Source organism: Vicugna pacos, chromosome 20 (genome assembly GCF_048564905.1).
Source record: "Vicugna pacos chromosome 20, VicPac4, whole genome shotgun sequence".
In the NCBI taxonomy this organism is placed as follows: Eukaryota; Metazoa; Chordata; class Mammalia; order Artiodactyla; family Camelidae; genus Vicugna; species Vicugna pacos.
This window is the reverse complement of record NC_133006.1, coordinates 42,157,841-42,179,451: the sequence shown is the minus strand read 5'-3', so window position 1 is coordinate 42,179,451 and position 21,611 is coordinate 42,157,841. Positions and strand designations below refer to the sequence as shown.

The 21,611-nt window shown below is 50.0% G+C and overlaps 2 protein-coding genes across 3 annotated transcripts in view; one reads left to right on the top strand and one right to left on the bottom strand.

The window, feature by feature from the left end:
- Positions 1-21,611, top strand: part of PSMG4 (proteasome assembly chaperone 4) — a 71,141-nt gene that overhangs the window by 28,692 nt on the left and 20,838 nt on the right. The window lies entirely within an intron of this gene.
- Positions 11,175-14,216, bottom strand: LOC140687851 (tubulin beta-2B chain). The gene is made up of 4 exons (XM_072945772.1): positions 14,068-14,216; positions 13,166-13,274; positions 12,809-12,919; positions 11,175-12,474 (listed from the first exon to the last, which is right to left on the bottom strand). The coding sequence occupies exons 1-4, from the start codon at positions 14,122-14,124 to the stop codon at positions 11,414-11,416; spliced, it is 1,338 nt and encodes a 445-aa protein (XP_072801873.1). The 5' UTR covers positions 14,125-14,216; the 3' UTR covers positions 11,175-11,413.

Sequence of the window (21,611 nt, the reverse complement as noted above, 5' to 3'; positions counted from 1 at the left end):
TTGCCTTGAGGTCTGGGTGTGTGCCAGGGGGTGCCCTCTCTCGTGTAGAGGTGACCAGGCACCCAGAGGGCGGGGTGGGGGCAGCTGAGGGCCGCTGATTCCTTCTCTCCTGGACTCTGGTCCTCCTCCTTCTTGTCCTGTTAGTCAGCATCTCTGGCTGTGTTCACCTTCAGCAGGCATTCCCCCCTCCCACCCACCCCCACCCCAGACAGACATGGCTGGACTGACATGGGACAAGGCCTCAGCTCACCCCATCTTCCTCCCACCTCCTGGATTCAGGGGTGACTCCTGAGCTTCTGGGTCTGTAGGAAGCCATTGCAGCGTGGACTGAGGAAACACCCCCAGTTCTCAAAGATAGCCACATCTTCTAAGTCTCTTTAAAATCTCCAGTTGACCTTTTGCGTAATTGAACACCGGATTCAACGCTAAAACAAGAAACACCCCACAATTCACTCTATGAACAGAAGCAGGATACATGCACTGGTGCTGGATAATGAAGGGTCTGCCCACGGAGATGCTCTGGGTGAAAGCTGTGTGGATGGCAGCCTGCCCGCTTCCTGTGCCAGCACACACATCAGCCCGTTGGCTTTTTATGAGAATATCCAAGCAAAGGGGTGTGATTGTGAGAAATGCCGGCTGTGGAGCCAGCCTGGGAGCCTCCCCAGGTGCTGGGGGTGCAGGGCAGGGGATGACCATCATGGGTCAAGAGTGCAAGTGGACTTTTCAGCAGAAGAACAGAAAGCTACAATCTGGGGTGTCTCCCTTGGAGAGAAATCTACACCGTCCTGCCTCCCTCCCCAAGACCTGTCCGGATTGCTGGGGGAGGAGGAAGGCAAAGCAAAGACAAAGGAGGCCATGCTGACGGTGACAGTGAGAAGCGGGCAGCTCTGTGAAGGAGCCAGCATGAACGCTGCAGCTGCACTGTCTGTAATAACGTAGCTTGGCTGTTTCAAGAGCTGTTGTTTAAATGAGCCTGTCACCCTCCTAAGAGAACCCTGGTTTTCATCAATATGTGAGTCACAGCAGACCTTCCGGTTTGGGGGGGGGATGTAAATGTTGCTTTTCTGTGGAAATTGGCCTGATTTCAAACCAATGAGCGTAAGTCATGCCCTCTGTGGTTTCCATGGCAACCTCACAGCATCTCCTGCAGCCTGGTCATGCTTAGTTGTGCTTCTGCTTGCCTGCTCCCACCAGCTCGGAAACTCCTTGAAGGCTGGAGTACGTTTATTCGTATTTGTCTTCTCAGCACAGTGTCGGGCACACAGCAGGTGCCCAGTGAGTAGCTGTTGAAACAAACAGGAGATGAAATAGAAGCACGACGACTGAAACTACGCAACTTTGGAGGTGCCTGGATTCTAGGCTCCTTGGAAGACAGTGGCGGTGGGACCGTGGCTGTGAGTCTCCCTCATCATCGTCCCCTCACCTTCCCAGCCGAAGAACAGACCAAGAAACTAACCCTGTGAACTCGCAAACTAAAAAAGTCAAAATTCCCTTTTGGAACAAGCCTTACGGGAAGAAAAGCCGCTGGAAGCAGAGTCCATGATACAGAAGATGGGATTCATAGCAGCGAAGGAAAGAGAAGATCCAGGTGAAAATGAGGGAGGCAGCACTGAAGATCTCAGAAAGTTATCTACGAAAAAAAAATCACTTTCTGAAAACAACCAAAGGGGGAGCTGTAGAGCCACTTAGCTCTTAAACTGGCCTGGCCTGGCTTTTACTCCTGAAACCAGAGGAAAACCCATTTCACTTTTTTTCCCCCCGGTTTCACTTTAAAAAGGGCAACAGAAAAAGACAATGATCAAATCCCATACAAAATTATTAATGAAAGCAGGAAGAATTAGAAGCAGAATAATGTCTCTACAGGTGGTGAGAGTGTGCCAGAGAGACAATAATTCCAAATGGATGAAAACTGTCACCTACAATCTCAAAATATCTAAAAAAAGAAAAAAAAATCAAGCTAAGGATAACAGATTTGGGAGGAAAAAATTAAAATGAGAAAACTCTGAAATGAAATTCTTGGGAAAAGAAATATTTGTAAATAGGTGAAAGAACTGAGAAAAAAAGTAAAAATATAGAGAAAAATCATAAATGAAGTTCAAACTAAAAGCAATACAGGAGCAAATACATAGGACAGATACTACCATAAGAGAATTAGTAGATGGAAGGGGAAAAAAACCTGTATTTTAATCAAAAGGAAATGAAGAGAGGAGTTATACTTTCAGCTAAGAGGGAACAACAGGGGCTGGATTTACCCTCCCGACTGAAACAACTACAAAACTGGGGGAAATGTGTGAAATAATGGTTCTCAAGATGTTGGACACCAGGCAGTGAATGACTGACTGCTGAGGAAAGGGAAATGAAGCTAGCATATGATTGTCCCAACTGACCTTCTAGGGCAGTTTCCAGACTGCAGGGCAGGCATGGAACCCAAACGGTGTTCGGTGGTCCCACTGAGTTGAGGAGCGAGACATCAGAACCCTGAGGGCCCACGTCAGGCAGAAGCACTGGGCAGACACAGGAGTGGAAGGAACCTCACAGAGTGGCTCTGGACACCTGCAGACAGGTCCTCTCGAGTCTTTGGCTGAGAACTAAGGTGCACAACCAGAAACTACTGCTTTACAAGGATGGGGGAAAAAGAACAACTGGAAAGCAGTTGACCAAACACGTCAAGAGCTCACACAGAGCTGGGAGTAATTTGTGTTCCTGCTGGCTAGAATGGAAACACCTCATGACGCAGGGGCATGGCCGTAATCGTGGGCTTAAATTATCCCTGGATCAAAGACTACTTTGGACTTACCTAGTAAAGCTTAGAAGCATGTTTCAAAAGGATCCATCTGATTCCGAGTAAAGTAATTGTGTGTCAGAACAAAGTCCCACCACATTTAAAGGACTAGAACAAAATCCAGCACTCAACAACATAAAACTCACAGTGTTTGTCATCCAATCAGAAGATATGAAGAAGCAGGGAAATATGGCCCATACCATGAGGAAGATCAGTTAAAGAAACAGACTTAGAAATGGCAAAGATGACGAAATGAGCAGCAAGGACCATAAAGCAGCTGGTCTATTGCATGCTCCATGTATTCAAGGAAGCAGAGGAAAGCATGGACATGAAGAGGAGAGGAATGGAAACACTTTAGAAGACACAAATAGAACCTCTAGAAATTAAAAACACATCAATTTAAATTAAATAAATTTATTTTTTTATAAATTAAAAATATCTGAGATGAGAAATACTTGTATGAGACTAACAGCAGTTTAGACACTGCAGAGACCAGTGAATGAAAGGAACAGCAGCCAAAACTCAAAGCACGGAGAAGAGTGAACAAAAAATGAGCAGATTTTCACTAAACTGTGAGACGATGTCAGGAAGTCTAAAATGCATGTAATTGGAATCCCAAATAAAGTGGGGGGATAGAAAAATATTTGAAGAAATTATGGTGGAAATTTTTATGAATTCAATGGAAACTATAAGCTTGCAGATTCAGGGAGCTCAAGGGACCCCAGGTAGAATAAAACAGAGAAGAACCACCCCAAGGCACATCATATTAAAACTGCTGGAAAATAGCGATCATCTTAAGGATACTGACTTAAAAGTAGCCAGACAGGAAAAGAAGCCATCACATGCAGGGAAGCAAAGTTGGTAATTATTGGTGACATCTCGTCTGAAACAGCACAGATCAGGAGACAATGGAGTAATGTCTTTAAAGTGCTGACAGCCAGCAAGTTGTCCACCTGAAGTTCTATATCCAGTGAAAATCCCTTTCAGGATGGAGGCAAAATGAAGACTTTTCCAGCCAAATAAAAGCTGAGAGATTTGTGGCCAACAGATCTGTGCTACAAGAAATGTTAAAGGAAGTTTCTCAGGCAGAAGGAAGTGTAACTCACCCAGACAGAAGAAGAGGCCTAGATTGGTAGCTATGTAGATAAATAGGTTTTTCTCAGTGTTTAATCTCTTAAGTAAAGCTGTAACTGTTTAAAGCCAATGCAATAAAAATATGTGAAAATAAACCGTGTGGCTACAAAAGTGTAGGATGCAAGAACCACACTGTTGTGGGGATCTCAGCCTACGCACAAGGCAAAAAAGGTTTATTTGAAGGTAGATAGGGGTAAATCAAAGATTGATGTTATAAATCCTAGAGCAACCACTGAAAGCACAAACAGTGGAGACAAAAGTGGAATAAAACACTCATAACCCACAGGAAAAGCGAAGTGAAAAGGGTGGGTCCGCACCGAGGCCTCCTGCTTCCTAGGAGTGCGCTCTTCCGATGACAGAAAGCAAAGAACGTGCCCCTTGGCGGGTCAGAGTAAAGGGAGCTTTCTCAGGGGGCGAGGCCCCTAGACGCGACGGGAGCGGGAGAGCGCATGGGGAGGAGGAGTGAGTGAGGATATTCTGGGGAGAATGAAGGCATGTGTGACGGTGGAGGCGGGAGGTGGGGAAACACAGCACTGTTAGTTGGAGGAGTCGTAGAGAAAGTGAGAAGAGACAGAGGGAAAGGGGTTGGCAGGCGGCGGCGAAGGGCCTCGGATTGAGACGCGCGCCTGAAGGCACGGGGAGCGTCTAGAGGCTGGCTTCTCTCTGAATCGGGCCCTCACCCTCAGCGCTGCCTGAGAACATCCCTTTTTAAATGGACCACATTCACTTTTTTTTTGGTGTTATATCACAAACATCATGCACTTTGGAGTCAGAAAACCCCAAGGTTTTTATGCAGGTCCCGCACTTAGAGCTGGAAGATTTGGGGGCAAGTTACTTAACCCCAGTTCTTTCGGGAGTGGTCACTTCCCCAAAGGGTGAGACCAAAGGGCCAGTCACGTGGTCCTTCCTCATCCACCTCATAGGAGGGCAGTGATCCAGGCTGGTCAGCCAGCCTCCCTTTTCTCTGACCACGTGACTGATCCAGGGATGGGCCCGTGACCCCTGTCTGGCCAGTCTGGGTTCCTCTTTTCTTTGTCTCTGGGTCTCTAGGTACAGAGTGGAAAGGACCTAAAGTTACCACTTTGGCTTCCTGGGGTGGGGGGAGACACTGCCACCCCAGGAAGCCAAGGTGGAACCCGGACACCATCCTAATGTGTTCAGCGGCTCCAGAGGCAACCATGATGGAGCTGGAAAGGTCTGTCCCCGGACTCCTAAATTATGAGAGCGATATTTTCCCAACCTTAACCCCTTTTGAAAGGAGATATTGAATTGATTTTGGACACAATCAAAAGCACCTAAACGAGACAGCATCCTGGAGAGGATGAAGTGAGACCAGTGTGTAGCCAGCACCACCTCTTCAGTACATACTGCCTATCGTCACTCTCTCATCACTGCCCGTGCCTCGGCGCCGTTGAATACTCTGCGCAAGTGGATATTAAGAACATGATTTTATCAAGGAGTTTAGAGAGGTGAAGTGACTTGTTAAAGATCCCAAAGTTAACAAATGGCAGAATTGAGATCTCTCCCCTCTGCACTGGCGTCTCTGCGGGAACATTCCTGGCACTTGGCGCACGTTGATCCCGCCCCTTTCCTGTAAACGAGACCCTCAAACCACGCCTGTCCACCCAGAGGGCTAACAGAAAGCAGAGGCTGGACAGTTGCTTCTCTAGATTTTGGCTCACTGAGCTACCATTTGCTCTTCAGAGCCTTATCGTTTTTTTTTTTTTAAATTGAAGCAGAGTCAGTCTACAATGTTGTGTGAATTTCTGGTGTACAGCAAAGTGATTCAGTTATATATATATACATATATATATGTGTGTATATATATATATATATTCCTTTTCATAATTTCACTATAAGCCATTACAAGGTATTGAATATAGTTCCCTGTGCTCTACAGTAGATCCTTGTTATTTATCTATTTTATATATGGTAGTTATCTATGGAAAACTCCCAGTTATCTATATAGAACTGCAAATCCAGAACTCCCAGTTTATCCCTCCTCCGCTCTTTCCCCTTTGGTAACCATAAGTTTGTTTTCTGTGTCTGTGATTCTGTTTCTGTTTTATAGATAAGTACATTTGTGCCATTTTTTAAGATTCCATATATAAGTGATAGCATATGGTATTTTTCTTTCTCTGACTTACTTCACCTAGTATGACAATCTCCAGGTTCATCCATGTTGCTGCAAATGGCATTATTTTATTCTTTTTTATGGCTGAGTAGTATTCGTGTGTGTGTGTGTGTGTGTACACTACATCTTTATCCAGTCATCTGTCGATGGACATTTAGGTTGCTTCCATGTCTTGGCTGTTGTGAATAGTCAGAGCTTTATCTTTGAGTGATCTGACCTACTCAGTGCTTAATTCTTCCTGTCTTAGCCTCCAAACGCTGGTCCCTCTCAGCTGTCCTCCCAGGGGCCCAGCTGCTTCTGGAGGTGGGTCACCCACAGACTCCCTGCACGGCTGGCCCTCCAGCCTGTTGACTTGCATTGTTCCCTGACATCCACCCTGGTCCCCGTGACCAGGTGACCCCGCAGCTGCTCACGCCCAGTGTGCACCTGTGCCCTTTCCTCCCACCCAGCTCACCAAAGTAGTCTTGGCTCTTTCTCCTCAGTGACTAGGTGTGCAAGTCACAGTGAACATACTCATGAAAAAAGTCCCATTGCTTTGGCCAAAACATGTTCACGATCGGTGCAAGCTGACATGACCATTTCACTAGAGATCACTGAAAGGGATTTCATTGAAAGTCACGGGTACGTGTTGTCGTCAGTTAACTAAAAGTTAGGAAGGCCTTGAAGTAAGGGGAGTAAACATTTTGATCCAGAAATTTGGATCAAAAAATCTTTGATTCAGTCTTCAGCTCCCCATTTTAGAAAATGGGGACTCTTAGCATGAAGCACTTTGCGAACTCATGTCTGCAGAGAGCATGAGATCCGGGTTAGTATCACTTCTGAGCCACTGTGGTTATGGAAGAAACTTCGGGTTGCCCATCCAGGGTCCGCTCTCCACTTCTTCCTGAAAGACCTCTAGGCTGGTGGTGGGGGTGGGAGGGGTAGTGTGTGCGTCAAGACCACTTGGCTCTCCTGCAAAAAAAGCGTGGCCAGCGAGGTGCAAGCAGAAGCCACTGAGGGGGCCCCTGGCACAAATCTCTAAGGTGGCTTCATCAGCTGGAAGGTACCTCTTTTCCCTCCTTCTCCTCCCTTCCTGGCAGAAGTCGATACTGTGACGAGAGGTGCAGTGGTCGCCGTGCAGCCTGGGGAGAACATGAGGTTGAAAGCCACCAGCAGGGGCGGTGGCAGAGCAGAGAGGACACAGTTGGGGGGCACACAGCCTGCACTGGGTGTCTCTAGACCAAAGTTAGAGGAAAACAGGAACTCTAACCCCTGTGTTAGCAGCTGCACATCAGCCTCAACTGGACACTGACCTGAGCACGTTGCTTAATTGGCATCTTCATTTCCTAATTTACAAAGTGATGGAGTCATATCCCATCTCTCCAGGTCCCTCCATTTCTAAACTACTGTGCTGAGACCTAGATGATGTACACGTACGAAGCCTGAAGGCTTGTCTGATCTCGGGTCCATCCTTCCGGGCGAATCTGAAAGCACATGCACCCCTAGGTGGGAGTCACGGTGATCATCGACACACAGTTGTTCCCCGTGACCACTCCTGGGTGTACACCCAGGGGAGATGAAAACAAACATACACAAAAACGTGTACATGCATGCTCCTAGCAGTGCTGTTCTCAACGGTTAGAAAGTGGAGACAAGCTAAATGTCCGTCAGTTTGGACAGAGGGGCTGCCGATGGGTACGGGTGATGGAAATGTTCTGGAATTACATATGGTGATACTCGCACATCTCTGTGGTGTGGACCAAAACCCAGACTTGTACTCTCTTAAAAAAAAAAAAAAAAGTGATACTAAACCCGGTACATTTTGTGTCCTGTGAATTATACCTCAATTAATAGCAAAAGAAAAAGTGACCGTGCAGCAGTTTGAGGAAACAGACTGCACGGAAGTCAGCTTCTCCGGGTCCCTGTCGGCCAGCGCGCCTGAAGGAAAGCATGAGGGTGGGGGAGGGGGGACGCCCCTAAGAAACAAAGGCACGAGTGAGTCTTTCCAGGTGAATGGCCCAGCTTTCAGGCGTTTAGAGGCATGACCTGGCCGGAGACTTCCTTACACACTGGAGAGAAATCAGCATTATACGAGCTGTCAAGCAGCGTTGTCTAGCACACAGGCCGCATCTTAACTAAAACGGGGCTGTGTAAAAGGCAGTCCCTCAAAGAATATTCGTGAACTTCCCACTCATTTTCACAATAACTACCCCCAGTGGAATATTCTTCTTGCAACCGTAGTTGCATTAGGGCATGTTCATGTGGTGTTTTAGAACCAGGTGATCCTGCGTGGCCTGTGGGGACCCCATCAGAGACGACACCCTCGGCCCTTCTGAGCCGTGGGCCGAGGGGCACCACAGGGTTGTTCCTTGAAGCCGGAACGTTTTTCTTTCCCGTCTTCATAACCCTCGTGTGGCCTTGCAAACCGTGGGACCTGAGAGGTGCAGCCTCAGAGAAAAGACAAAATCTGAAATCTGATTTGTACAGAAAGTTCTGTGAACTGAGGCAAAATTCTCTAACCCTCCGTTTCCTTACTTACACGAGGAAGTCGAACTAGATGAGCTCTTAAGGTTACTTTTACTTCAAGTTTCTCTTAACCTAACACTTTGAGTGATGAAATGGGAGGTCATCTTAGATCATCTCTGGGGCTGACGCAGGGGTGCAGGTAAATTTGCAGCACACTGGGGTTCTCATTCTCTCAGAGTCTTGGGGTGACTCCAACTCGCCCTCTCTAACCCCAACCTCTGAATCTTACATCACACCCCAGTGGGTCCTATAAATTGGGCACTGCGCCTACTCAGAAGTGAGCATCCGCCAGGTGGCATCACCACCTGTGGTGGCACATCAGGGAGGGATGGAATAACCGCTTTGCAGAAACGGCGTTGAAAACATACCATCACCACCATCACCAAATCCCATTACACGATGGAAATGTAACAAAGGAAACAGTTTCAAAAAGTCTCTTAATCCGGCTGTTCGTCTGTGCATGTTCCCGCTCTTGAGTTGTCTTGCTAAGTATTTCAAGTTAAGATTTTACAACTGGGCTTTACAAGGTTTGCCCAGAGCATCTGCTTGCCGGGCCAGTCTGGCACATCTGTTCTAATCACGCTGAAGGGAGTCCTCGCAGTGTGTGCACCTGAGTGTGCTGACAGGCTGGCAGCCCGGCCTGCTGGGTGCCTCCTGTCCCCTCTTTTCTCACAAGGTGGAAAGAGAAGCAGGACACGGACAGTCTGCCAAGAGACACCTGGCGGCATGCCCTCCCTTCTCCAAAGTGGCGGATCTTGTGTCTGACAGGCTGTGGGGAAGGCATGGCCAAGGGCAGATCCAGGGGGTCCTGACGGCTGACCCAAGTGTCCAGGGCACTTGAAGCCAATGTTCCCCTTCAGTGAGGTTGTTGGAAGCTTTACAGAGGCTCAGCAGGCAAGGCACCTGCCGTTCACTGTTAAATGTAGAAAACTGAACCAGACGCCACTGGTCCTCGTCACTGGGTCTGGTTTTCATGATGGATAATAGTCATAAAGTGAACTGCTGCCCACTGCCATTTAGGGGGCCATTTGAGAGAGTTACCTTATTTCACACTATTTGGAGTGACACGGCTCACACTTTTTCTTTGAAACTGTTTTCAAATATACGTCAGACATACATCAGCCACTGTAATATGTAGATCCCTGATCCAGCCTCGCCTTCCTCCTCCTTATCCTCCTGTTCCTCGCCCTCCTCCTTTCCCTCCTTCTTCTTAAAAGCAAAAAACAAACAAAAACTTAAGTAGGAGTAGAACCAAGTAGAGTGAAATAAATACAGCATCAGATTTAAGGTGATATTTTCTTTCATTTTGAATTTGTCTAAAAATTAGAAAAATCATAAATCTACAGTTTTTTGGTGTCTTTGTCTTCCTACCAGGGTTTATAAGTACATTTTGTACATGTGTTTATTACTGACACTGCTTCTCTTCCAAAAATGTGAAACTGGCGGCCCCGATTAAGGCAGAGCGTTGGTCCATTTTGACAAAATGTAATTGATCCCATAGAAGCACATAATTTTCACTGAAAGTCAGTTGTTAAAAACCCACAGCTTCTTTAGTGACTCAGTTCAAATCTAGAGGCAGGCTTGGGTTCAAATCCCAAACCCCAATGCTTCATGGTAAGAATGCAATAAACCGAAAATGATTGTGGTTTACCTATTTAAAGTAATATTCTCCAATAATCCAGAATGTATAACTTCATATAAATTCAAAGGTAGTTAACTTGTGTGCAAATAACTTGTAATATAGTATAAACATAGCTGCTGGGAGGAAAAGTTCCTTAAGAATTCTCGTGTATTAACACTTTATAAATCTGTGGCTATTCCTAAGTACAGGGGATTTCATCAACTTAAGATGTCATAGTATCATATATCCTTTGGCAGAAAATTCCGCTTAAAGAAGTTTACACAATGATATATGCACAAAACTATTCACTGTGGCACTACAGGCTAGAAGGGCAAACAACTGCATGTCCCTGTGAGGGGACTGGTTAGATACAAAACTCACAACTACACAATGGATACTCTGTATCCACTGAAAGGAGGCAGCTCTCTGTATTTTAAAGATACACTAGGTAGTGAAAAACCAAGGCAGAGTTACAGTGTTAGTATCATAATATGTGTGAAGAAAGAAAAAAGGGAATAAATCTACATAGGTTTGAAGACATATGGAATATTTCTGCAATGGTGCAAGAAAGATAACCATAGAAGAATGCTTGCCTTTCGGGGGCAAACTGTACCAAGGGGCACAGGAGGAGAGAGACTTCTTTCCACTCTGCATCCTTTAGAATTTTGTGCTGTGCGCATGTAGAAACTGTTCACTTTTTTTTTGGAGAGGAAATAAAGGTAGTGTAGGATTTCTCTGTGAGAACACAGTCTGCGCTTCCAAGGAGGCATCTTTCAGCTAATAAAAATTGCCTTAAAGGCAACTTAAAATTCAGATTGCTCTCCGTCTAAGTTGGGTATGACTGTGCTTGGTTTAATTTTACCACGCTAGAGAGTAAAAACCATTTGAGCTTTTACCTGTCCCTTGTCTTTTCCAAAGGCAGGATTCAATACCAAGTGTTCTGAAAGTTACATTTACATTGATAATCTGAGAAGGAGGAGACAGAAAAGAGGAGACCATTAGGACACAAACGTTTATGTGATTTTAGCTGTTACAACAGTAGCTCAGAAAGATCTCAAATGTTACTTGGATGTCATCGAGATTACAAAAGGAAAACAAAAACAAAAACAAAAACGAGTGGCAGGCAACAGTGAAGAGCACCAGAGAACCAGACCCCAGCCCATGCTTCTCCTCCGTGGGAGCCCCCCTCCCCCTCGCTTTCCTCCCGGCCTTCCCTCCCCGGCCTCCACCTGCGCGCTCAGGCCTCGTCCTCGCCCTCCTCCTCCTCGAACTCGCCCTGCTCGTCGGCCGTGGCGTCCTGGTACTGCTGGTACTCGGACACCAGGTCGTTCATGTTGCTCTCGGCCTCGGTGAACTCCATCTCGTCCATGCCCTCGCCCGTGTACCAGTGCAGGAAGGCCTTGCGCCGGAACATGGCCGTGAACTGCTCCGAGATGCGCTTGAACAGCTCCTGGATGGCCGTGCTGTTGCCGATGAAGGTGGCCGACATCTTGAGCCCGCGGGGCGGGATGTCGCACACGGCCGTCTTCACGTTGTTGGGGATCCACTCCACGAAGTAGCTGCTGTTCTTGTTCTGCACGTTCAGCATCTGCTCGTCCACCTCCTTCATGGACATGCGGCCCCGGAAGATGGCGGCCACGGTCAGGTAGCGGCCGTGGCGCGGGTCGCAGGCGGCCATCATGTTCTTGGAGTCGAACATCTGCTGGGTGAGCTCGGGCACCGTCAGCGCGCGGTACTGCTGGCTGCCCCGGCTGGTGAGCGGCGCGAAGCCGGGCATGAAGAAGTGCAGGCGCGGGAAGGGCACCATGTTCACGGCCAGCTTGCGCAGGTCGGCGTTGAGCTGGCCCGGGAAGCGCAGGCAGGTGGTGACGCCGCTCATGGTGGCCGACACCAGGTGGTTGAGGTCCCCGTAGGTGGGCGTGGTCAGCTTGAGGGTGCGGAAGCAGATGTCGTACAGCGCCTCGTTGTCGATGCAGTACGTCTCGTCCGTGTTCTCCACCAGCTGGTGCACGGAGAGGGTGGCGTTGTAGGGCTCGACCACGGTGTCCGACACCTTGGGCGAGGGCATCACGCTGAAGGTGTTCATGATGCGGTCGGGGTACTCCTCCCGGATCTTGCTGATGAGGAGGGTCCCCATCCCCGACCCCGTGCCACCCCCCAGCGAGTGGGTCAGCTGGAAGCCCTGCAGACAGTCACAGCTCTCGGACTCCTTCCTCACCACATCCAGGACCGAGTCCACCAGCTCAGCGCCCTCCGTGTAGTGGCCCTTGGCCCAGTTGTTCCCGGCACCACTCTGGCCTGCCGGGCGGAAAGAGACTTCAGAAGTCACTGATGATTGTGTTAAATTCTCTTTTACCTTAAGCCCTTTAATATAGCTCAATGAGTCACTGTTTAGATAAGATTATTTCAGGTTATCACTAAAATGACCAGACATTAAAATATTTGGTCATGGACATAATTATAAATAAGGAAGGTTAGGAACCTGGCTATTAGAGACTGAAAGGCATTTTGTTTTAGCTTCTATTAAGACAAAATCGGCACACAACTCTATACTTTCTCTACGGCAGTCACCCTCCTCCACCCTGAGGTGTCCAGCGTAAAATGAGACTCCCTTGCCGTGCCTGTCACTCACCAAACACGAAGTTGTCAGGCCTGAAGATCTGGCCGAAGGGTCCAGACCTGACCGAGTCCATGGTGCCCGGCTCCAGGTCCACCAGGATGGCCCGAGGCACGTACTTGTTACCTGCAGGGACAGAGCTGGACTGAGACCTGCGGGCAGAGAGCTCTGAAGAGGAGGGCCTGGTACTAGCTTCCTTCTTGCAGGCACTGCTGTTGCCCCCAAAGACAGGATCTTGGGATTCTCAAAGGGACGCCCACTGGAAAACCGCAGTGAAAGAGTGGGAATCCTAAATCCGCTAGGCCACCCTCCTCTGGGGCCACACTCCTGGGGTCAGTCCCCCCTCCCGGGGTGGGGGGTAAAGGCAATCACCGGTGGCTTCATTGTAGTACACGTTGATCCTCTCCAGCTGTAAGTCACTGTCCCCATGGTAACTGCCGGTGGGGTCGATCCCATGCTCATCGCTGATGACCTCCCAAAACTGAGACACAGAATAAGGTTGCATTTAGCCATGCCCCACCCCTCAGAGAGGCCACGACTCTAAATGAAAAGCCCCCGACTCAGTTCCGACAACCCAACCAACCGTGCAGGAGCTTCAGGGTAGCCTGACCCGGCACAGCCGCGGGGCTTGTGGTTTGCAGGGTCAGGGAGTTATAATGGGGCGTTCCCCGGGAGAACAGCTGCTCTCGGCGGGAGGTGGGGGTCTCAGCGGGGATGGGAGGGACCAGTAACTGGATCGACGACCCGGGCAGCGGGGAGAGGCGGGCGCGCAGGAACTCCGGCGGCGCCGAGGGGGTGGGCGGGGGAACAGGGACCCGAAGGACCTGAAGGAGGTGGGGTTTATATTCAAAGCACGTCCTGGGACCTCAAGACGATTGCTCCGCCCCCTCCCCCTGCAGCTCGACTCGGGTTCAAGCGAGTAAAATCAATTCTCCCGGCGTCCGAGCCCCGCCCGCAGACCCGCGCGCACAGTCCCGCGGACACACCCGCGTCCTCTCCGGGCCCGCGTGCCGGACTAAGTTAAGAACAAGGAGGAAGGGGAGGCCGAGGGACCAGGATTCCAAACGCGTTACGGCAGAAAGTTAACAGGGGTCCTCCCCCTTCCCCGAAGGTCTCCTCCGGGCCCACGCCCGGCTCCGCGGCACAAAGCAGCCGGGAAAGTCTGCGTTCTGGAGCCGGGGGCCGGCTCAGGACCACGCTCGCGCCCGGAACCCCGAGGGGCGTTAGGCTAGGTCGCCGCCCCAACCCCGACCCCTGCCGGGCGGCGCGCCCACCTTGGCTCCGATCTGGTTGCCGCACTGGCCAGCCTGGATGTGCACGATCTCACGCATGGTGCTAGCTGGCTTCCTCTGGTCCCGGTCGGCGTCTGGTCAGTATGTCCGTCCTCCTTACACACCCACTGCGGGGTCACCGGGAAAGCGCTCGGGAACCAGCTGGCTGAGAGCGGCGGCCCAGCGGGCTCGGCCTTTTATGCGAGGAGGGCGGGGCGGCCCGCACAGGCCGCGCCCCCAGCCCGAGCCCCCCAGTCCCCTTCGCGCTAGCGCTCTCCAGGCCCCGCTGACGTAATGCTCCGAGCCCCTGGGACCGTCCAGGGGGCTGGACCAGGGGCCCGCGGCCAATCAGCACAAGATTGCGGACCGGGCGAGGAGTGGGGGCTGCGAGGAGTAGGGTGGGGGAGTGCGCATTGTCTAGGACTAGGGGGATGTGGAAAAGCTGGGCACTGAAAATTGGGGGTGGGTGAAGGAACCGAGGGTGGAAGGGTGGCGAGGCGAGGGTGACCAGTGTGGCAGGCCAGTGTGGGGGAAGAGCTGGCGCTGGATAGGTGTGGGCAGGGGGACTGCAGCAGGTGGAGAGGCCGTCAGGTGCGCCGGAAAGGAGCGCGCTGTGCTCCGGGTACTGGCAGGTGGTAGGGCTGGGGTGGCGCGGATTTCGCTGGCGGCGCAGATTGCGGCACCTCCTCCGCCAAGGGCCTGAGATTCCTAAGCCACCCGTTTCCTGGTGAGACCACTGCCCCTTTCCCCCAACCCTCAGAGGGCAACAAATGTCCGCGCCCGAACCTCGGTCACACAGAGCCTTGGGAGAAGACACGAGGCCCCAGGCGGAAGTCCTGTGTGATCAGAATGCTGGGGTCTGAAGAGCCGTGACCCCAGACACCTAAGGCCCAGGAGCCTCAGGGTGCCCTCCGCCCGCCCCTCCGCACCCGCCCATCCTCTCTTTTGTCTCTGTTAAAGGCCTATTTTCCCTTTCACTGTGGTTGCAGCATCCGGGGGTGGGGCGACCTCAGGGTCTCCTCCGCCCCGCCCGACCCTCTCCAAGAGTCCATAAGTCCCCGGCTGGTACCCAGTACCCCTCCACCCCGCGGGTCGGCTTTTGTTCCTTGGGAGTCGATGGGGTGGGTGTGGCTGGCGGTGCAGCGTGGACTGTCCAGCGGACAGAAAGAGGGTGGGGTTCGGGGGGCGGGGCTGCGGCAGAACAAAGAGCTCGAAAATGCGTGGGATACCTCCCACAACTGAGTATTTAAAAATCACACCCCGGGCGCTTCCCCTCTCTGGGTTCGGTTCGTATATTGTCCACTAAGGGGATGGATTCCAAGGGAGGTCATCGCCCGCTTCACTGCTAACATTCTCATCTTCTATCAGGCGCCGGACCCGGAGGCAGCCACGAGGTCCCCAACCTTCGTGCTGCTGATGCGGGTGAGGGGCGCGCCAGAGCATTGCAGCACAGCAAGGGGGCGGCCACCCGGGACCCTGAGGTGCACACAGCGCGCGTGCGCAGACGCGCAGCCCCACACTCCGTCGAACCGACAGTTTCTAGGGAGTCCAAGGAGCTAATTTCTTTGTTACTTTTCGTGTGTGTGTGTGTGTGTGTGTGTGTGTGTGTGTGTGTTTGTGTGTATGTGGGTGTGTGTGAGAGAGAGAGAAGGAGCTGGAACATGGCTCCTCGCAATTCCATGGCTGAAGCGCCCCTCCCCCACCCGACCCGTGACGGGTCATCTGAAACGTGACTTGGCCCCTTTTCATCCTGAGGCGAGAGGGGCCGAAATGGCCTGGGTTCCCGCGGCCGAGCAGAGCCCGCAGCTGTTGAGTGAGACCCTCCCAGAACTATCAGCAAGCTGTCATCGCCTCCCTTTCCCGCTGGGGATGAAAGGGGGGCTTTCAACCCAATTCCAGTGCACAAAGAGAGACAGAGAGAACAAAAGCCCAGCCTCCTTCAAACACCCATTGCGCCTGGACTGCAGCTCGGGGCAGAGGTCCCCAGACGCGGCTGCCGGCGTCCGGGTTAGGCTGGGGTCGGGCGAGGGGCAGAGCGGCGGAAGGTCCTCCCACAGGCCCGGCTGGTGGGGCTCCCTGGACCCGGGATCTGACCCCGGGTGTCTAATCCAGCTCCCACAGACGCAGAAGCGTCGAGGGCGAGCGATGCCAAGGTCACACAGCCAGTTAAAGACAGGGCTCAGGCTGGAATCCTGCTTCTAGGCGCCCAGCCCTTGGGAAGGTGGCCGCGTCCGGGCAGAAGGGCTGCGGCTGGTGTCAGCACGCGGACTTGGGGGCGGCGGCTCCGCTCGGGCCTGGGGAGGAACCAAGCCAGGGCCGCAGAGGCACGCCGAGCGGTGAGCGCCCGGCTGGGGCGCAGGGGCCGCCCGCCGCGCGGCTGTCCAGCGGATCTGAGCCCCGCAGCTCTCTCACCTATCGGTTTATTTCTCAACTTGTTTCACAGCCAGGTCTCCGCGGAGTGCCCGGGGTGGAAACGCTTGTTAAAGTATATGTAGTTAAAAGAACCGTTTCTTTTCGGGTTTCTTTTAGGGGAAATGTTTAGGATAGAGCGAGGCTGGACCTCATCCTTCCGAAAGCCTGGGTACCCTTGGGGACTCAGCACTTTTGGCTCAAAATCTGCTTTCCTTTGAGATGTTCTGCTGGTGCCGTCCCCCACCCGCCTCTTCCGAGCCGGCACCCGCGTTGGCCGTCCCACGCCCCTCCCCAGTTTGAAAGTATGATACTGCGTGTTTTCATTTTCACAACGAGCTGGTTTTGCGTCGGATGGCTGAGTGTTGATGACAGCCAAGCCTCTCCCTGAAGTCTTTCGGTTTATCTGCCCACCCTTATCAGTACTTATTCCGTGTAGCTCCCAGGGAAGAGGCTGTTGAGGGGCTTTCAACGCAGAAAAAATAATCGCTCCCAGCTGGGTCCTCCAGCATTTCTTCTCATCTGTTTATTACCCACAATTTCTCTCCATTTAAGTCATTTTATATCGGACACGAAGGTGTCAGAACAATGTATTTCATCATCACTTACTTGCTATTAATTTTAATGAGGCACAAACATTGCTAAATTTTTCCTTGCTGAGACAGTTGTAGAAATAGCAGTGTACAGTAAAATCCAACCTTTATTTGTGCATAACTGGTTGTGTGGCTGAGGTGAGTAAGATGCCCCCTTAATTAAAATTCTATTTGCGCTCACATTTTACAGACTATTTTCAGTGGCAAATTCTCAAGTGATTTTGCATTTATATATTCCACAGAATCACGTGTTAATTAATTGAAGTCTGATAGAAAGGGGGCATTACATAGCCGATTTGGAGTGGAATTTCAAAGCATTATTTTCTCAAAGCAAGATAAATGTTCTTGCATACATTGAAATCGCAAGGCTTCTAGCGTTCAGATGTTCCCACTGCCCGCCCGCATTCACCACTTACTTAATACACAGCTCGCAGCCCGTAGCCTGACAGCCGACTCTGCCGCCGAGATGCGCGCGGTTTCCTAGGCAACCGACACTTAGCCAATGAATGAAGAAGAACTGAAAGAAAGAGACTGCAAATCCATCATTATTTCCTTTTTTACTCTTCTCAATGCTCTCCAGCTAGAAATACTGGAAACCTACCAACCCCAACATTTATGTAAAGGAGTCAAACAACCAGAAATTTGGGGCGAGGAAGGGGTCGCAGCTCTATATTGTGACTGCGGGGAGTGGGTGGCGGAGGGGGTTCCTGGGATCCGCCGAGACCCGTGCTTTCTCAGCTTTGTCACTCCCTCTGTTTATGTCCCACTGTTCCCCCTTTTCTCCCAGGCCTCCCCTCCCCCCATGAGAAGCCAGCAGCCCCCGACAGAGCTGCCCCCGTGCTCTTTACTCAAAGGGCTGCCTGAGTGGGAGCCGCAGAGCCCTTGTCGTTCCGCAGTCGTGGGGCTCTGTGGGGACCAGTTGGCCCAGGTAACAAAAGACGGGAAAGAGCAGGGAAAATTCGGAGGCCGTGAATGCAGGGCAGGGCGGCGACGTTTACTTTTGTTCCTCCTTAAGGCTGGCTGTTTTCTCATTGCCGGCGTTCAAATCTGGGTTCAAATGGCCTCAGTCCAGAGTGAGAATGCTGAGCTGTCACCACTTCTTTGTCATACAAATCGGCAGAGGGAGCAGGACTAACGCTTTCCAGGACACCGGCTCCCTTTTATAAGCAGCCTCCCCTCCCCCACACTGTCAGTGATTTGTAAGATTCTTGGGCTGGAGGAAGGCAGGCCGGACAACGCTGGCTCTGTGAATCCTAGGTAAATGGCATTTCATGTTACAGAGCCAGACTGTGGAAAACAGAAGCAAGAAGTAGAAAATGCCCTTGAATGGGAACATGATAGAACACTGAGACTGACAGGTGCAGACTATGAAATCAACAAACGTATGAATCAACCCCTTCTGAGAAGCTGCCCGCAGGAAGGTGTGGTGTTCCTCGAGGTCTGCCGCAGCCCATTGCTTGCCACTTAAATAAAATCAAAACATGTGGATTTGGATAGATGGAGCCACACAAATACATACAGTACCACCCTTTCTTTGCCTCTTGGATTTAGGTGCCTGGTCAGCATTAACTATGTCTTCACTGCAGAAACAAGTCAGCTTCTGAGCAGGAACTCCTGGCTTCATGCGTCCAGCCTGTTTTTCAGTGGCCACCACAATTCATGGTACATTTTCATGAAAATAACTGCATTATGAGAACCTCTGGGACAACTCACTACCTCTTAGAAAATAACCCCCAGAAAGGAAACATGAAAAGATTTATTTCTCATATGTACCCAAAAGAAGTGAAAGCAGAATCTCGAGATATTTGTACACCTACATCCACGGCATCACTGTTCACAGCGGTGGAGAGTGGAAGCCACCCTAAGTGTGCGGTGACAGAGGAATAGACAAACCACATGTGATTGACACATACAATGGGATACCACTCAGCCTTTCAAAGGAAGGAGATTCTGACTCAGGCTACAACATGGAGAAACCTTGATGATATTATGCTGAGTGAAATAAGCCAGCTGTGAAAAGATACATATCGTATGATTTCATGGATGCAAGGTACCTAGAGTTGTCAAATTCACAAAGACAGAAAGTAGGATGTGGTTGCCAGGAGCTGGGGGAGGGGGAAAGGGGAGTTTGTGTTTAGTGGGGACAAAGTTTCAGTTTTGCAAGTTAAAGAGTTCTGGAGAGGATGGTGGTGATGGTTGCACAACAGTATGAATGTCCTTAATGCCACTGAACTGTATATTTAAAAGATGGCAAATTGTATGTTTATGTGCATTTTACCACAGTTTAAAAAAAAGGGTTAGTTTCTTAGTATTTCCTATATATCTAGTGGCATTTTTTGGTCTTGATGTTGACATAGTGCCCCTTTTCTCAAAGATAGATAGATAGAGCTTTCTAAAACCAGTATCAATTTCATCATTTATTGCTCCTTCCGCTGGCCAATTTACCACCGGAAGTGGTGCCGAAGGCATCCTGGTACTAATTTGGATCATGGCTCTTCTTCTTCAAGCATCTCCAAGACTCCCTGTCATTCACAGTCTGTGGTCCAAAGTCTTAGCACAGAATTCAGGCCCCTGCAGCCTGGGTGGTCTACCTTCTTCTGTTCCCTGTACCCTTCTGCCTCCCCATAGTACATTCCAGAGACTTGGATCTGCCCGCTGATCGCGTCTTTAGGATGTGCTCCCTGAGCCTCTGAGTCTCCACTCACACTGTTCCATCCACCTGGACTTACTCTCTCCTCTTCTTCATCCGGTGACATTGCATTCATTCTTCACCATGCAGCTCAGCTATCTGTGATTCATCCCCCTGTTGCCAAGGACAATGAACTGTCTGTACACTGCTCTCCCAGAGGTTTCTTAATGCAATCAGTGCCGGGTTTGCATTTATTACATTAAAGCAGTGGTCACCAAGCTTTTTCATTGCACACCATACCAGTTAAAAAAAAAAGTTGAGAATACATCCCCGATATATGTATATTTATTTATCCATAAGTTGCATATATTTATTTTTATAAGCCAGCATCTCAAGGTTCAATATACTTAGTATTTTACTTAGAGATATGTTGTGAATGATATCAGATGTGAATCAGTATTTCAAATACACTTTTCTATTACTTTTCATTTTATTTTGGCCCGCGTCTTGCCAGACTTGATTTCCTCATGGCTTGACCAAGGGTCTGTAGAAGGAGCAGAGGGCCAGCTCTGCCGTCCCTTATTTTTTCACATGTTTGCATCACTAACGCCATCTTCACTTTGCAGTTTCTTTGCTGTTGTATTTCAAGCCACTTGCCCAGATGTGAGGATGAGTGGTGCAAAATCGAGATGACATGGTCAGGAACCCCACTGCCAGTTCCTCCTTCCCAGGGAATGACTCACGACACAGGACCACAGGCACAAGCCTCCAGTCAGGCGCCAGCGGCACTGGGGACGCTGGCTATTCAAAGCACCATTTCCTTGCTTTGCAGGAAATCAGTACAAACAGGAGTTCTTGCGGTTTCCCCGCACTGCCGAGCCCGCTCTTGCCCACCCTGCTCCGGACCTCTGCGTGAGGTTAGAGTTCTGTCCCTAGAGGGAACCCTTTCCCACTGGTTTTTGACCCTTTGATGGCAGGAACCATGTGTTTTTAGCCTTTGTATCTCCCACATTTCCTGAAACCAAGGGCAGGCAAACAATAAATATTCTTCGAGTAGATAAAATACCTCAAAAACACAGCAACCAGGGAAGCCAGCTATTTCTAACCCAGGGGGAAAAAATCACAGTTGTCCAGACTTCTCTAGCACAATATTCAATGCTAGAAGATGAGAGAACAAGTAATTCCTATAAAATTTTCAAGGGACGTGTGTCCCAATATTTGCATACCCAGTTAACTTGTCTTTTAATTTTAAAGGTAACAAATATTTTTGAACATAGAGGAACAAAGAAGATGCAGTTTCTGTGAGTCATTTTGGAAAGAGAAAAAAAAAGGATCCCAGAGAATGTAGAAATAGATTGTAGAAAGGTTGGCTGTTTGATAGCATGACTCGGGGATATGGAGCCTCTGCATGCAGCCTAGAAACCCATACAGATGTCCTTCCACTGGGAAAGTTGGAGGTGCTTTCTCAGGATGCTGGTGGTGACCGTGGCCGGGGACCTGAGGCTGCCAGATCTTCCTCACGTCCCTGCGAACCGCAGTTACTGCCTCCTCCCAGGGAACTGGTTGTTTCCGTTTATTCTGGAAGCTGCTCTGCCACAAAGAGAATGGAAGGTATTAAGTGATGGAGCAACAGATGCTCAGACATTTTTTTTAAATATCATGAAAAAACAAAATTCTTAACAAATTGTAAGGTTTCAGACAGAAGATCAAAGCAACAAAGGCACCTTTTGAAGAACTCGGTATGCAGAGTAAGGCTCTGTCTGAGAAGGCGAGTGGGCTTAGAGACACATCGGAGGCTTGAAGAAAGGAATCAGATTGCAGTAAAAAAAAATTCGTTTCTAACTTTGACAACTAAGGATGAATTCCATGGAAAGAAACAGGACAAGCTATTGGGAAGCCAAAACTCTACAGAAATG